General features: G+C 38.9%; 6 protein-coding genes across 7 annotated transcripts in view; 3 read left to right on the forward strand and 3 right to left on the reverse strand.

Moving 5' to 3' along the window:
* Window positions 1-1,808: 1,808 nt before the first annotated feature.
* LOC136415495 (V-type proton ATPase 21 kDa proteolipid subunit c''-like) lies at window positions 1,809-3,158 on the reverse strand. The gene is made up of 6 exons (XM_066400081.1): window positions 3,011-3,158; window positions 2,883-2,931; window positions 2,738-2,821; window positions 2,540-2,687; window positions 2,239-2,487; window positions 1,809-2,185 (listed from the first exon to the last, which is right to left on the reverse strand). Exons 1-6 carry the CDS (start codon window positions 3,069-3,071, stop codon window positions 2,156-2,158), a joined length of 621 nt encoding a protein of 206 aa, XP_066256178.1. The 5' UTR covers window positions 3,072-3,158; the 3' UTR covers window positions 1,809-2,155.
* A 150-nt stretch (window positions 3,159-3,308) lies between these two features.
* Window positions 3,309-14,414, forward strand: part of Nhe1 (Na[+]/H[+] hydrogen exchanger 1) — an 80,507-nt gene continuing 69,401 nt past the window's right edge. The window contains exons 1-2 of one of the 2 annotated variants that reach the window (XR_010752614.1): window positions 3,309-5,378; window positions 6,600-6,791. Coding sequence is in view for 1 of the 2 variants with exons in the window: in XM_066400076.1 (XP_066256173.1) it covers window positions 3,510-5,378; window positions 6,600-6,734 (2,004 nt within the window). In the remaining variant the exon portion in view is untranslated. Of the gene's footprint in view, window positions 5,379-6,599; window positions 7,421-14,414 lie in introns of those variants that run through there. The other variant, XM_066400076.1, reaches the window with a different exon arrangement.
* PIG-F (phosphatidylinositol glycan anchor biosynthesis class F) lies at window positions 5,881-6,600 on the forward strand. The gene has a single exon (XM_066400080.1). The coding sequence runs from the start codon at window positions 5,912-5,914 to the stop codon at window positions 6,587-6,589; it is 678 nt and encodes a 225-aa protein (XP_066256177.1). The 5' UTR covers window positions 5,881-5,911; the 3' UTR covers window positions 6,590-6,600.
* On the reverse strand, window positions 7,587-10,197 carry Ythdc1 (YTH domain containing 1). Its single transcript, XM_066400079.1, has 3 exons — window positions 9,025-10,197; window positions 8,195-8,371; window positions 7,587-8,141 (listed from the first exon to the last, which is right to left on the reverse strand). Exons 1-3 carry the CDS (start codon window positions 9,987-9,989, stop codon window positions 7,742-7,744), a joined length of 1,542 nt encoding a protein of 513 aa, XP_066256176.1. The 5' UTR covers window positions 9,990-10,197; the 3' UTR covers window positions 7,587-7,741.
* RpL7 (ribosomal protein L7) lies at window positions 10,945-12,506 on the forward strand. The gene is made up of 4 exons (XM_066399991.1): window positions 10,945-11,027; window positions 11,255-11,545; window positions 11,791-12,136; window positions 12,353-12,506. The coding sequence occupies exons 1-4, from the start codon at window positions 11,017-11,019 to the stop codon at window positions 12,461-12,463; spliced, it is 759 nt and encodes a 252-aa protein (XP_066256088.1). The 5' UTR covers window positions 10,945-11,016; the 3' UTR covers window positions 12,464-12,506.
* Window positions 12,715-13,597, reverse strand: mbf1 (multiprotein bridging factor 1). The gene is made up of 2 exons (XM_066399992.1): window positions 13,368-13,597; window positions 12,715-13,315 (listed from the first exon to the last, which is right to left on the reverse strand). The coding sequence occupies exons 1-2, from the start codon at window positions 13,489-13,491 to the stop codon at window positions 12,996-12,998; spliced, it is 444 nt and encodes a 147-aa protein (XP_066256089.1). The 5' UTR covers window positions 13,492-13,597; the 3' UTR covers window positions 12,715-12,995.

Raw genomic sequence — 14,414 nt, forward strand, 5'->3', positions numbered from 1 at the left:
GTCGACCCGTGCAGCAGTACAGTGTGCCTGCCTCAAATATGATCAAAAGGACCCACTTAGGGACCGTAAAGAGCCCTGCCCGTCGATTGCTCTCCGACAAACGACCCTTCCACGCATTCTTCTCCACTGAAACTCCCCAGATAAAGTAATAAGCTTTGTAGAGAGGAACCGGTCCCTGCTGCTTATTGGAAATAAATACTGTGCAAGTCCTTGCAGAAATTGCTGAGTTCCCACGCGGCGCCTTCGCCATTTTGTCATCTCCAAAGACCAAGTGCTATCATTTTTTTTTTGGTGCAATGTCTGAATTCCGTCTGCTCAAAAGCTTCAAGAAGGATCTGAATTCCAACCTGACCTTCACCATTTTGTAACCGTGTGAAGCGGCAAAATTTACCAATGCCAGTGACATTAGCCAGTTAGAGCAAACTGCGATTCCATCGCTACAAGCACCCTTACCGATGTACGAGACCTCATTAAATAATAAAAAAAGCAGTCCACCTCAGACGTATAAAACATATTTGCGAAATTCGACGTTCGTTGGATCTGTGATTGAGAGTCTTTTAAGGCGGAGCGAGCGTTACCCCTTATTTCTCGATCCAAAACTACTTCTCTGGCGATGAAACTTGGAACGTTCTGCGAAAGTCTTTTATGGTTTATATGTATCGGGGAATAAAGTGGTAAACTGAGAGATTTTTCCTCGGAATTAGAGCTGGCTTAGAAGATCGAACGGGCTAGACAGTACAATAAGGGAAATTTATTATAATCGAAGATGTTTTGAAAATGAGGCGTATTTTTTGTCTCGATTCCCTCCCTCGTGGTTATGGAAATTTATGCATTGTTTCAGGGGTACGTCATCGCGAAAGAACGGGATAAATCTGATTTAAAAAAGTTTTTGATACTGAACGAAAATTCATAGTATAATCCATTTAAATTCACGGAAACTCAATTTAAGTTTTCTTTTTCCAACGTTTGCGTCATTCGACATCGCCTACATGACTGCATTTGATGACGTAAAATTTTGTGGCCTTTTTCTTTACTAAGATTTGAGAAACACTAGAATTTTGACTTTGACAGTTGCGATGTCATCCTTCATTGAAATGGCGGATTTGGTTTGAAATTCCAATTATTCCGGGAAAAAATCGAAATTTACAGTTTTAAGACTATGTTGTTGAGTTCTAAGAGTTAAAAAACCCAAGTGAGAGTAACAGTGCCTCAGAAAATTAGCAGAGCAGCAGCGATTTTGGATTCGAAGCTTGAGGAATTGTCTTCCGCGGCCCTCGAAACTTTCAGAACGTGGATAAGTACTTTAAACCCCAGTAACATATTGAGAATGGAATATAACTCAATAAACCGCCCCATAATGTATACACATTTTTCCTCCCCCACATAAGCTTTCACTATAACAAACCATTGATTTTAAAACGCCAGAACTAAATAGATCTAATCCCCAAATAATATCTACACTAATTCTCGCCAAGAATAACTAATGGCGCCATTTATAATGCGAAACTATTTTGTTTCCATCCTTCGGCGACTCCCGGGGGTGTTGCTCTATCTGCGTGAATACAATCCCCAATACAAAAGGATTGGAGGCATCTAGGTCACAAGGGGAAATACCATTTTGTTACAGTACTTTGTATTAGTTTTAGCAGTATAATAAGCGAACATGGGGCGGTTTAACGCTTTACTAATGAGTATTGATAAACGTATCCCTCAGGCCAAAACTGTTAGGGGATGTTCTATGGTTATTAATAGACAGTATTAGTTTAGGAATGAATCTGGGACAAGTCACGAATATAAAAGAACTCCGCTCATTTTCTTAACAATAATTATATTTTAATTTGAAAAATACTTTTTACAGATTTCAGTTGATTTCTAGGAGGCTCCTGCCTTCTCTCATTACCCTATTTTATAATATACACAACAAAATTCTAACAATTAAGTTGAGGAATGGATGATGAATGTTTGTTCAATTACTGAGTCAGTTTGCAGCTAGTTTTCTCATATTATTTGCTAAATTAACACTTTACTCCAAGAAAATACTACATTAAACAAGTAATACTGCATTTGTTTAACAGTATCTAAGTTCAAATTTCATTGCTTTGCTACCAAATTCAACTTCAAACTTTCTGACTAAATTTCTCCTTGGCAACTAAACTTAAGCCGATCCCATACCTCCTTTGGAAGTCTGAAAAACAACATCACTGTACTATCTACAAAAATTTTCTTACAAACACTTACCAAAAAGACTCCTACAATCAACCCAAACAACCCAATGGCACTGCCAAAAATCTCAATAATCAGGATCTTGACAAAAAGGCTCTTGTTAGCAGCATCAGCGATAGCTGCTCCAGATCCCACGACACCAACACAGAGACCACAGAAAAGATTTACAAAACCCACTATAATACCTGCTCCAAATATTACATGAGAACCCATGAAGTTTTTTCCCAGAGTGACCTCAGTGATATTAGATAATGTATCATATCTCTAAAAATAGTCTCATAACTTGAAATAGTGTTTGTTTTGTAAGAGAATGTACCTGAAAATTGCTGGACAAGACAATAGCAGTAATCAGACCATAAATAGCCACAGCTTCACAGAAAATAATGGAAATCAAATTCTTAGTTTTGATTCTCGGTGCTTTGACACCCGCCCCAACTATACTGGCCCCAGTAGTGTAAATACCCCTAAAATTCCTTATCAACACCACTTAATATCTTTTATTGAAAATACGTACACTGCCGCTCCTACAACAGATAAGGCCACTGCCAGTCCAATGCCCATGGAAGCCCATAAATAGGGAGAGACATTACTGAAGAACCTGTTATCACCAAAGTTTGAAAGGCTAAGTTATAGGAAATCTTCAATAGTGGGATACTTACCAAGCTAAGCTAATTTGCTCCCCTTTCCCCGTCAAGAGGTAATATAGGGCTGAAATGAGGAAAAATCATGTGACTTGTCACGGGATGTAGAACGCCTATGCTGGGTGTTCAGGCGAAGAGAAACTTACGTAGAATTGTGAGAGCTGCAACTGAAACGTAGCTTAGCGTGTAGAGGAGCGTGTATCTCATTTTGTTTTTGATGAGAAAACTGATAAATTAAAGGAGAAATTGGATAAAATTAAAGTTTTTAACACGGAGAACCTTGCACTTCCATATCATTACAGACACAGATGATAAACTTCATTTCTGACAGCTTCAGTGAAAAGTGTAGTAATGTGTTCTTACACGATATTATACATAATTTACATATTCAGAGTACTCAAACGAATATATCAAAAGCAAATGTCATTCGTGATTGTTTAATGCCATCGTTCATTGACATTTGTGTGTTTTGGTTCGTGTCACAATCCTTTTAAAATATTCCATAAGTTCTATGAAATAATGTTTTTGCAAAGAATTTTGCAATATTTAAGCCACGTTTAGCTGTAATTCGTTACTAGAACTGTGCTATGACATAATAAGAACCAGTGCTTAAGTTTCGGAAGAAACATCATCACCTCCGCAACGATGGAAGGAAGAAAATTTCTGGCCTTCACCACCATTTGTTTCGTCCTGTTTTGGAACATCGTATCCTTACAAAACACGTCTGTGGTTGTCACTACCAGCAACAACACCTTAAAGGTTCTTGTTTCAAACCCGCCACTCCCCTCTATGATTACCAATTTCAGTGACACTAGCACCGTCTCATCCAAAAGTAAAAATATCAATGACACACTCCTGTTGCTCCCAACTACGGCATCACCTCCCAATGGCACGATTTCTAACGGTACAATGGCAAAAAACTCGGATATTCCAGCAATAGATGCAAATGGCACTGCAGATGCAAATGGTACAAAGATCAATGTAACTTCTACCACACAATCAATCGAGCCAGTCCTGCCTGATAAAGAAGCAGCTGAAGATGAGCATAACAGCTCAATGGCTATTTTCTTTGTGCTCTGTGTGCTTGCCTTGGGCATCCTCTTAATTCATCTCATGCTCCATACAGGTTTCCAGTATGTCCCTGAAAGTATTGTTATTGTTTTTCTGGGGGCTCTCATAGGATTTGCTATGAGTGCTTTAAGTAATAGAAACATTAGTAATTGGAGAAAAGAAGAGGCATTTTCCCCTACAGCCTTTTTTCTCATATTGCTGCCACCAATTATCTTTGAATCAGGTTACAACCTGCACAAGGGAAACTTTTTCCAGAATATTGGTTCAATCTTGGTCTTTGCCATTCTGGGCACCACAATCTCAGCCTTTGTTATAGGGTTTGGTATCTACTTCTTAGGATTAGCAGATGTAGTTTATAAACTCAGTTTTGTAGAGTCATTTGCCTTTGGTTCATTAATTTCAGCAGTAGACCCAGTGGCTACAGTGGCCATATTTCATGCCCTGAATGTGGACCCAATATTAAATATGTTGGTATTTGGTGAGAGCATTTTAAATGATGCTATTGCTATCGTTTTAACCACTGCAGCTTTAGAGTCAAACAACCCTTTAATGGGCACTGGAGAAGCAATTATGTTGGGTGTAGAAAACTTCTGTCTTATGTTCTTTGCTTCTGCAGGAATTGGAGTGATTTTCGCCCTTATCAGTGCTCTCCTGCTAAAGCATGTAGACCTCCGAAAAAATCCCTCCCTGGAGTTTGCCATGATGTTGGTTTTTACTTACGCCCCATATGTATTAGCTGAAGGAATTCATTTATCTGGTATCATGGCAATTTTATTCTGTGGCATTGTTATGTCCCATTACACCCATTTTAACCTATCAACAGTCACTCAAATAACCATGCAACAAACACTGAGAACCCTAGCTTTTATTGCTGAAACGTGTGTGTTTGCCTACTTGGGTTTGGCCTTGTTCAGCTTCCAGCATCGAGTCGAGCCAGCTTTAATTGTCTGGAGCATCATTCTTTGTCTAATTGGCAGAGCCTGCAACATATTTCCTCTGGCTATATTAGTCAATCGCTTTAGGGAGCACCAAATAACAAAGAAAATGACTTTCATCATGTGGTTCAGTGGGTTGAGAGGTGCAATTTCCTACGCCCTTTCGTTGCATTTGAACTTTAGCGACGAGACTCGCCATGTCATTATCACCACTACCCTGATTATAGTGTTGTTTACTACCCTGTTCTTTGGGGGCTCTACCATGCCATTGTTGAAGTTTATGCAAGCAACAAAAAACCCTGCCAGAAGGCAAAAGAGAAGGAAGAAGGATAGGGAGGTCACATTGAGTAAAACAAGGGAGTGGGGGCAAGCCCTGGATTCAGAGCATTTGTCTGAGACTACAGAGGGAGAGATGGAAGTATCCTTTGTTTCAGACAGGATTAAAGGGTTTGCCAAGTATGATCTGAAGTATCTAATCCCTTTTTTTACTAGAAGGTTTACACAGCAGGTAAGTTGACATATATTTATGTTTTGTGATGTCCGATCAACTGGCAGATCACTGAAGTATTTTGATGTACACATTCGAGACATTCCAAGATATTTAAATGTATTAACAAGGTAAATATTTCGAGATATGTTTGAGGTATTTCTAGATACTTCTGAAACATTGTAAGTACAAAAAATACATCTGCGATCTCCTCCTTGTATTCAGTTGTAAGGCTTAAGCAATGTTTAATTTATCCCCATATTTCTCCTAACTCCACAAACTAAGCTAAAAGTGTTCATTTGAACAACACTTAGACTTGACTGAGACTTATGTTGATTATTTAGAGGTGGAGATGAATTTCCAATGATACACATTTTCTTTTATTAAAAGAATATCCTGCTAGGGTAGAGATAAAGACATCTTGCTGACGTCAAAGGTACACTTGTGACGTCATTACTGATTTACTGTCATTAATTTTTTTTATTATAACCTCAAATTTTCATTTGCTATTTTTGTTGTTGATGGCATATTTTCAAGTAGTTTTCGCATAAAAAATGCAGTTTTCCTCTTCAAATTACATAATAAACCCCACCAATTTGCCATTAAATAGCGCACTAACATGCAGTTACCTTTCACTGCTGTTTTTATGGTGCCATTTCTCCGATTTCCTGTACCAAATAGGAAACTTCAGAAGCAGCTACTTGCAGTGGATTTTACTGATTTTTGAGGTGGTAAAGTACTGGGCGTTTCCTCTTAACTACCCGAAAGATCCCAAGAAAACCGACCCTAAAAGACCCGGTATATTCAAAAACGTTTTCACATCAGCTGCCTTAGTGGCAGCATTCTATGCCATAGCAATTCTCTTTGGAGCTCCCTTCTTTAGCAAGCAAGAGGAAACGTTCACTTTCGCTCTTACCATGGGGGTTTTAACGGTCCTGCCTAGTAGCCTTCACCTTGGGCCTGACAAAAGTGCCTCAATTCTCTTGTCTTTAACATCCCTCAATGTCACCAAATCACAGAAGCCATTTGAGATAGTAGCTCAGCTCACATGTCTGGGAGCTTGGCTGGGAGCAGTGGTTATCCCTCTGGACTGGAACAAACCCTATCAAGTGTGGCCAATTCCTTGTATCTTAGGAGCTTTAGCTGGTTGCTTTTTGGGAAATTTTTCTCTTTTATTTGCGCATGTTTTCCAAAGTTCAAAGTCAAAGAGAAAGTTGAGAACTGAGTGTTAATTGCTTGTAGGAATTGAAGGATTGCAAGAGTCAAATGACTGACCTTACGAATCAGTGGTATCAAGCTATTAGGATATCTCCAGATCATTCAGATGAGGAGACAGGAACTACTGCTCGGTCCAGTATATCCAGTATAGTTCGCTGACCACCTTCAAAGTGTTGTTCAGAGAAACTTCCTTTAGTACGGTGTTAAATAATTTGTCTGTTTTAAATGACGCGTTTGATGAGATAAGCTCATTTGATTTTGACTTGTATTGTGTTTTATTGAATTTTAGTGATTGTTCTAAATTTGTATCTGTTAATAGATTTAGATGCCAATATCTGGCATTTTATAGCACAAAATCTGTCCAAACAATGTTCATACAAGGTTGAATTATTAAGTTGTGATAATCCATAGGCCATTATATATTTTAATGTTACTTGGCAGTATTATTTAGGGCTATTTTTATACTTCAGGCCCTATTTAAATCAGATTAACCTCTTAGATAGTGCAGCTTGGATGTGTGTAACTTCATGGCTATTTTCAAGCACCTTTTGTGTATAATTTTCCGTTTGAGGACCATATTTTAGCTCCCCAAAGGTATTCGCTTTTAACCAAAAATGTAGAATTAGCATAGTTCCCTAAATCTAAGCACGTCTATGGGTAAACCTGTGATGAGGTTCTATACTAATGGTCTTAAGTAGGTTATAAAAATTTCGGCTGTTGATTTTTGATATCAGGATTATTACGAATTAACGCTACCGAAATTCGAAGATAAGACGATGATGTTAAATAGTGTTATGGGTTTTTGTTTGTTGGTTTGTTGCTTAATAAAAGAATTTTGTCGTTGAGCTGGCTTGTGTTTTGCAGAGTTTTTTTTGCTTCCTAAGGAGCGATACAACACACAATCAAGGCATTGTGAGGAGTCAAATCAAACTTACTTGTTTATAAAGTACTCTTATTTATTTGAATCAGTTGAATCAATTTCCATTAGGAATTCCATCATTTGTTGTTTAGAGACCTTAAAGTCCTAGATTGGCTGAGCTCTGGTTGATTAGGAGATATAAAGAGCTAATAATCACATGAAATTTAAAGAAATGTACAGTTTAATTGTAAAGAGATTAATAATTAGTGATATTAACGCAAAAATGTAAATATTATAAAAACATAATTTAACGCCTATCTCTGTAGCGATAGCGACTGTCCCTATCTCTCAGTCTTTGTCTTTCACGCTCCCTCTCTCGCTCCCTTTCTTTTTCCCTTTCACGTTCCCTTTCTCGTTCCCGCAAACGCTCCCTATCTCTAGACCGCCCTCTCGACCGATCTCTAGAATACCCTCTGGACCTGGACCGATCCCTGGAGTATCCTCTCTCCCTCGAGTACCGCTCCCTAGAATATCCTCTCTCCCTTTCCCGGGAATACCCTTTGGAAGGGGCCTGATCTCTGGACGAGCGTCGTTCCTTGTTCTTCCAGATAAACTCCTCCACAGTTCGGTCATAAGTGCGTTTGTCGGAGTGATAAGCACCCAACCTCGGAGCCGAGTACTCGGCCATAGGAAGAGCTTCAAAGTACCTAATAATTGCCTCCAAAGTTGGACGGGGTTTTCACTTGTGTTCCAGCTTTACCTGGCAGGAGTGCGCATACCATCGTAACTGGAGTGCGGCGGATAGAGTCCTGGAGGTGCGACGTAAGGTAGAGGGGGTAACTGATGTTGCATGGTGCGCATGTAGTCAGCTACGTAGGCTTCGGCCGCAGCCGCTGTATAGGGCCGAGAAGTTTCTCTGTCATAGAATGACAAGTATCTGAAAATGGGGCTGAGTCATACGTGTTTAGAGTTTGGTAGAAGGTATTCATGTCAGTTTCACTCATCGCTCAGGATTCTTTAAAATCTGGCTTGATGAACTACCTGTTAGCTTATTGAATATTCCTGCCTGAAGGCATAAATTGTACCAGATGGCAGTGGCCACTGCACATAAAGCCGATAATGGGTACACCCTGCAACTTTTGCCTGCCTGCTTTATTTCTCATGTGTACATGAAGCAGCAAAAAAAGTTACCACGGTAGACACACCCTCTGTTATTAGGGCTATACATAGTACCCTTCCTCTCTTCCTATTCACTTACCCTCATGGCAAGCAGGGGAAATGAAGAAAATAATTTTATTACCATAAACAGTCCACATAAACACAAAGAATTGTCCCCCTAAACCCTTGGAAAACACTCTTCATTTGAGCATTTTAAGAACCTTTATATATTTGGGAATGATGGTTTTCACGAAGACCCAAATTTTTTTACCAAGTCCGATGACACTCACACATAAAATGCTCTTAAGAGAAATGTTCATAACACTAGAGAGTTCATGTGAGAAGTCCCCCAAACTACAACTCAGCAGCTCACTGTTGCAGCAAAGAAATAAACGCTCAATGGTGAGTAAAAACTACAAGAACCACACTTACCTTTCTTGGGCACGAGGCGACACTGACCGCCTATAACCCCCGGAACCTAGTAACCTATTGGGCATAAAGAACTTCCGTCTGGAGAATCCACCTCCTCTGTTTCCTCTGAACGTAAAAGGGGCTCTCGCAGCTATCGGCATCCTGGCTTTGACATGTCTGCCCCCGTCTTTAGCTCGCAAGTTCAATTTTTTGGAAGCCTCTTTAGCTAGTCGCAAAATGGGCGATAGGTCTACTGCGTCATCTTCAGGGAAAAGACGGCACAGTTCCTCAGCTACTCGTGGCTCGATTTCCTGCCCATCTCGGCCTATTTTAACAGGTTTGCCATCATTCCATGGGTTGTATAGGTGCATGGTGTTAGAAAATGGTAGCTCCTTGCGACAAATCCAGTCAATTTTAAATACTCCTCCCAAAGCTTTGGCCGATAGGCCTGGTGGAAGCACCCAAGATACTCCTGGGATGTTGTGACGGGATTCTCCTTTTAATCTAGCAAAACCTGCAAATTTTCCACTCTCCTTAACGGAGAATATTAGAAGCACATTTCTTGCTTCTTGGAAAGCTTGGTTTAAGTTGCCTTCATTCTGTGGTAGGGTTGACCACACACCTTTGGCTTTGGATAATGCAATGTTTTCCGCGTTATTTGATTTTATGATGAAAAATCTAGCGTCTCGGAACAGATAGTTAAGTTTAGTCAAATAGTCATATTTTGATTTGCAATCCTTGGAGCGTTCAGTTTTTGCAGAGGGAGAAGGACTCTTATCAGAGCGGGTGCTTTTGTGGCGTTCGTGGCGTCCCTTTCCCGAAGAGGCTGTAGTCACTGAGGTGATACTAGGGGCTGAAGATGACTCTGAACTGGAAGAGGAGATGTCGCTCTCGTAGTTTACTTCGTCTAGTTTCATATCATCGCCCATGTCGAGGCTGAGGTTCTCCGAGTCTGGAATGACGTTCCTGGGTGATGAATTGTCCATTATCGGGTGAAGGACACAAGCGAAGGGCCGGTCACGGCACTTTTAAACACTATAAATTCACACTATTGAGCATTAGAGTTACTCCTAAATTATATATTTGGACTTGTAATACGGGAAAGTAAAATCCTTTTTTATGAAAAAGGAACCGGATAATTGCAATGCAATAAAACTCAAAAATAAAAAGAGGCAGAAAAGACCAAGAAGAATTTTCAACGATTCGCACGAATGTTCTATATTCCTTCTTTATCATAATCCATATATAAGACAAGAATAGGATGCGAATGTCATGTCAGTGATTGATCCGTTATCGTGGGTTAAAATTTGACAAGTGATAAATTCTTGAGCGTAACTAAGCGATTGCTAGCCCTGATCGATGTCATATTTTCTATATTTGCGTCATTAACGCATCCAAGCGCACAGGATCTAGGTTAATTCTGGTTAACTACAGGAGATTTTAACTTGCGAGTGCTACGCATCTCTTACCCCAAATTATTATGTATTATAATCCTTTAGTTTCATTAATAAAACTAAGAAATAACACACCAATTTGAAGTACTAGGCGCTAGCTAATAGTAGTCAAATCCCCTCATGTATGTAGGGCTGATAGATCGAAGTCCTGACAGTTTCACCTAGAGGATAATATTCGAGGAAACGTCGAAATGAAGACACAATGTCGCTTAATGTGAAAAAAGTGTATGAAATTGAAGCTCTGGCTCATGGTGACGACAGCATGACACTCTCCACTAATTTCGATCGTAAAAAATTGCATATTTGATGTAAAACCTGTGGCTTTAAGTAGTTTATTATTGTTGTTAAAAATACTAGAATATGATAAATATAAAGTGTAATATTAAATGTACTACAAAATGTATAATTATTTTAATAATACATTTCAAAAATTGTCGACATTGTCTACTCCATACCAACTCATCAAATGCAAATAATAGTGTCATATGTCATCTCAACAATTGGCGTTATGTTTCTTAAGTATTGACACCGCTAGAATTCTTCCTAGCCTTAGATTAAAATGGCACCGACGTAAGTTATTTTACTAAACACAAATTTCCAATCATCCAAAAATCCACCGGACTTTCCTCATTTCCATGTTAATGTTTCATCACTTTCGATGTTTTTCTTTATATTTCCTTAAACATTTTCCACTCACTTTTCCCGAAGCGCCGACAAATGTTCTTCTAAATGTTGCAGTGTTTACATCGGTGTGGTGCCCTTATGAAGTTGTAAGAATGAGTTTCTTTGATTTTCAGGGTGGAGAAAAAAACGAAAACGGTCAAAGGACTGCCCGCAGTGCCCGAATCGGTGTTGAAGCACCGCAAAAGGCGCGCGGCCTCCCGTGCGAAGAGGCTCCAATCGGATATCAAAAAAAAGGCCGATTTGATTAAGAAGAAACAAGATATCTTCAAAAGGGCTGAACAGTACGTTAAAGAGTACAGATTAAAGGAGCGTGATGAGATCAGACTTATCAGGCAGGCGAAAAACAAAGGAAATTTCTATGTGCCCGCCGAAGCTAAGTTGGTTTTTGTTATTCGGATCAAGGGGTAAGTTCAACTCATTGCTACAGATCTTGCTTTTATGTACGTAGACGGTTTCTATAGTGGTTTTGCTGCCTATTTGTAAATCCACTTTCCATGCTGTCTTAAACTGATTAGTTTTTTGTTCATGCCCTAGCTAACAGATAGCTAAAGGCATTGTAAACACTTCTAACATTTGCCTCCTTATTCAACTGTATTTGCACTGAGTTGGTAATCCCAGAAATAGTAATCAACCCCAATTTTAATTTTAGTATCAACAAAGTGGCACCTAAAGTCCGCAAAGTCCTACAGCTCTTCAGGCTACTCCAAATTAACAACGGAGTGTTTGTGCGCCTCAACAAAGCCACCATTAACATGCTCCGGATCTGTGAACCTTACATTACCTGGGGCTACCCTAACTTGAAGTCAGTTCGGGAATTGATCTACAAAAGGGGTTTTGCCAAGGTTAATGGCCAGAGGATTCCCATCACAAGCAACCAGATTATTGAGAACCGACTAGGCCGAATGGGGATTATTTGCATTGAGGATTTGATCCATGAAGTCTTCACTGTAGGCTCTAAGTTTAAATATGCCTCCAATTTCTTGTGGCCTTTTAAGGTGAGTTTGTGTTGCGTTTAGTCATTGCCAACTTGATCTACATGTTGTCCTTTGATTAGTGGATGAGGTGTTAAAGACAGTTGGTAAATTAATTTCATTGCAAAAACACTTGCAATATTTTTCCCTGGAATGGATTTGCAGTTTTTTTTACAATGGTACAGGGCGTTTCATAGTCAGATTTTTTATTTTATTATTTGATTTTCATCTTTTTTTTAGTTAAACACCCCAACTGGTGGCTGGCGCAAGAAGACAAATCATTATGTTGAAGGTGGTGACTTTGGCAACAGGGAAGATAAGATCAATGAGCTTCTCAGGAGGATGGTGTAAAAACCTCTTTCCATTGATAATAATAAAACTTGTAAAATAAGAATTTTTGTTAATTTTCCTTCCACAAAAGACTCCCAGCAATTTTATTTAATGTCTTATAAAGTTTTCAAAAGTATTTGGTTTAAATCAATCATAGAGACCATTAAATTATCCAATATTGCCAGGGAGGGCATCCTGATAGCTGCATGTCTTTGTTTAATTGTCATTGATGAATTTCTCTATAATACAAAGTAAAAGGCAAGTTCCAGTCTATAGAATGTTAATAATAAGTAACTTTACAATTTCATTTAAATAACATAGAAATCAAATTTGTAAACAATTTTATAGTTAAAGCAGGCATCTCAAATAAATGCACACACCTATAGTGAGAGGTGGCTGTCCAAGATTCCTTATAACATACAAATAAAAATGAATTCAATCACCTTTATGAGACTTTAAGGGCAAAACTAATTTTGAAACCAGATTTCCAATTGTCAAAACTAAATTAGCCATGAGAGTAATTATTAAAGTTTGTCAATCTGTCTGACCATGCCTAATTCTTCCCAGTTCCAATGGGCAGCATGGGTTTTCCCTTGTCTTTTCCCCGAAGTTTTGTTCCAATTACCCTTTCAATCTTTCCGAGGATTACATTGTTGGGTATCCCCTTTCCTGCCTCGTAATCTGTGATGACTTGTGGTTTCTCGTTTATCTTAGTGGCCAGCTCCTTCTGGCTGAGCCCCTTAAGTTGTCGACCTTGCTGGATAATCTTTCCAACATCCAAAGAGATTGTGTCATGTTTCAATTCCTCGGTTTCCCGGTCGAGTTTAGCAGTGTTTTTGGTGGTAACGTGCTGTTTATTGCTGCCAGCTCCCCCTGGAAAAGCGGAATTTGGTGGAACGCCGTAGAAGGGGGTCATCCAACTCACATTTTAATTGTGTGTCCACTGCGATGCCCTGTCGTCGCGCAGCATTTACGGCCTTTTCGGTTTTCATTGTCGAAGCCTTGGGGGTTTTCTTCTTCAGAACAGTTACTGTATCCCAATCAGACATTGTTAAGTATTTCTACAAAAGGTTCTTAAAGAAAAGTTTAATGGAAAATTGTGGCTGCCTTGACAATTGCAAAATTCAATATACACCTGAAATTAGCCTCCATATGATTCTATCATAATAGAGAAGTTTGGTAGGGATTGGCCTGAAAGGGTCAGAGTAGGTGGAGTTGAAACTGGATTCGTCTCATATTTGAAAACCCCATAAATAAGAATGAGCATCTCCATGGTGTTCATGAGTTTTAGATCATCAACAATTTTAGCACCAAACACCGTTTTTCGTATTTGGAGATACAAGTGGTGCACCGAGCAATTTTGCACGAAAAAAATTAATAAAAATTAAGTGTTCCGATTTCGATGAGATTAGGTTCCGCAGTAGCTGTACGATACAGCTTTGATATGCTGCGGTCAAAACTCAAATCGGACAGTTTCAATTTTTGAGGCCAAAAAATATCATGGACTATACATCATGAAAATTTTTGACCAAAAATGTTAAGTTGCTCCGATTTGAAAAATATTTGATACCGAAGTGGGAAGAAAGATTATCAGGAACTAAATATACCTCCTCGCATTTCTGTGTTCCTAATTCAAATTGCTAAATTTCGAGTAAAATGCTCCGCATTTGGTGAATGCACAATGATGTTCAAGAACTATCAGGAGCCGAATATACTTGGGATATCTTTGAAACGTTCGATTTCTTTTATATACTTTTATTACAAACAGAGGTATTATATTACAATTTATATTTCGAAACAAACTTATGAATACAGAAAGTCATTTAAACAATACATCTTACTGGGGTTTATAGTGAAATTATTCTCGAGGCGATGAACGCTTTTGATTGTTCATATTTGAAGTATAAGAGTATGTTAGGGAAAAAATCAATAATTATAACATTATTTTAAAGCATATTGTCAATGGCGCCAG

This window comes from Euwallacea similis, chromosome 20 (assembly GCF_039881205.1).
Source record: "Euwallacea similis isolate ESF13 chromosome 20, ESF131.1, whole genome shotgun sequence".
Lineage (NCBI taxonomy): Eukaryota > Metazoa > Arthropoda > Insecta > Coleoptera > Curculionidae > Euwallacea > Euwallacea similis.

What these genes read in the sequence shown, in the direction of transcription:
- LOC136415495 (XM_066400081.1), bottom strand. Translation starts at nt 3,071, where the DNA reads ATGAGATACACGCTCCTCTACACGCTAAGCTACGTTTCAGTTGCAGCT. An exon ending in GAGCAAATTAGCTTAGCTTG is followed by an intron (nt 2,822 to 2,882) that starts GTAAGTATCCCA and finishes TGGTGATAACAG; the next exon opens with GTTCTTCAGTAATGTCTCTC. An exon ending in TCTGTTGTAGGAGCGGCAGT is followed by an intron (nt 2,688 to 2,737) that starts GTACGTATTTTC and finishes AAGGAATTTTAG; the next exon opens with GGGTATTTACACTACTGGGG.
- PIG-F (XM_066400080.1), top strand. Translation starts at nt 5,912, where the DNA reads ATGCAGTTTTCCTCTTCAAATTACATAATAAACCCCACCAATTTGCCA.
- Ythdc1 (XM_066400079.1), bottom strand. Translation starts at nt 9,989, where the DNA reads ATGGACAATTCATCACCCAGGAACGTCATTCCAGACTCGGAGAACCTC. An exon ending in TCGCCTCGTGCCCAAGAAAG is followed by an intron (nt 8,372 to 9,024) that starts GTAAGTGTGGTT and finishes CCCCATTTTCAG; the next exon opens with ATACTTGTCATTCTATGACA. An exon ending in GGTATGCGCACTCCTGCCAG is followed by an intron (nt 8,142 to 8,194) that starts GTAAAGCTGGAA and finishes GGCAATTATTAG; the next exon opens with GTACTTTGAAGCTCTTCCTA.
- RpL7 (XM_066399991.1), top strand. An exon ending in TTTGTTATTCGGATCAAGGG is followed by an intron (nt 11,546 to 11,790) that starts GTAAGTTCAACT and finishes TTTTAATTTTAG; the next exon opens with TATCAACAAAGTGGCACCTA. An exon ending in ATTTCTTGTGGCCTTTTAAG is followed by an intron (nt 12,137 to 12,352) that starts GTGAGTTTGTGT and finishes TCTTTTTTTTAG; the next exon opens with TTAAACACCCCAACTGGTGG.
- mbf1 (XM_066399992.1), bottom strand. Translation starts at nt 13,491, where the DNA reads ATGTCTGATTGGGATACAGTAACTGTTCTGAAGAAGAAAACCCCCAAG. An exon ending in AGTGGACACACAATTAAAAT is followed by an intron (nt 13,316 to 13,367) that starts GTGAGTTGGATG and finishes CCGCTTTTCCAG; the next exon opens with GGGGAGCTGGCAGCAATAAA.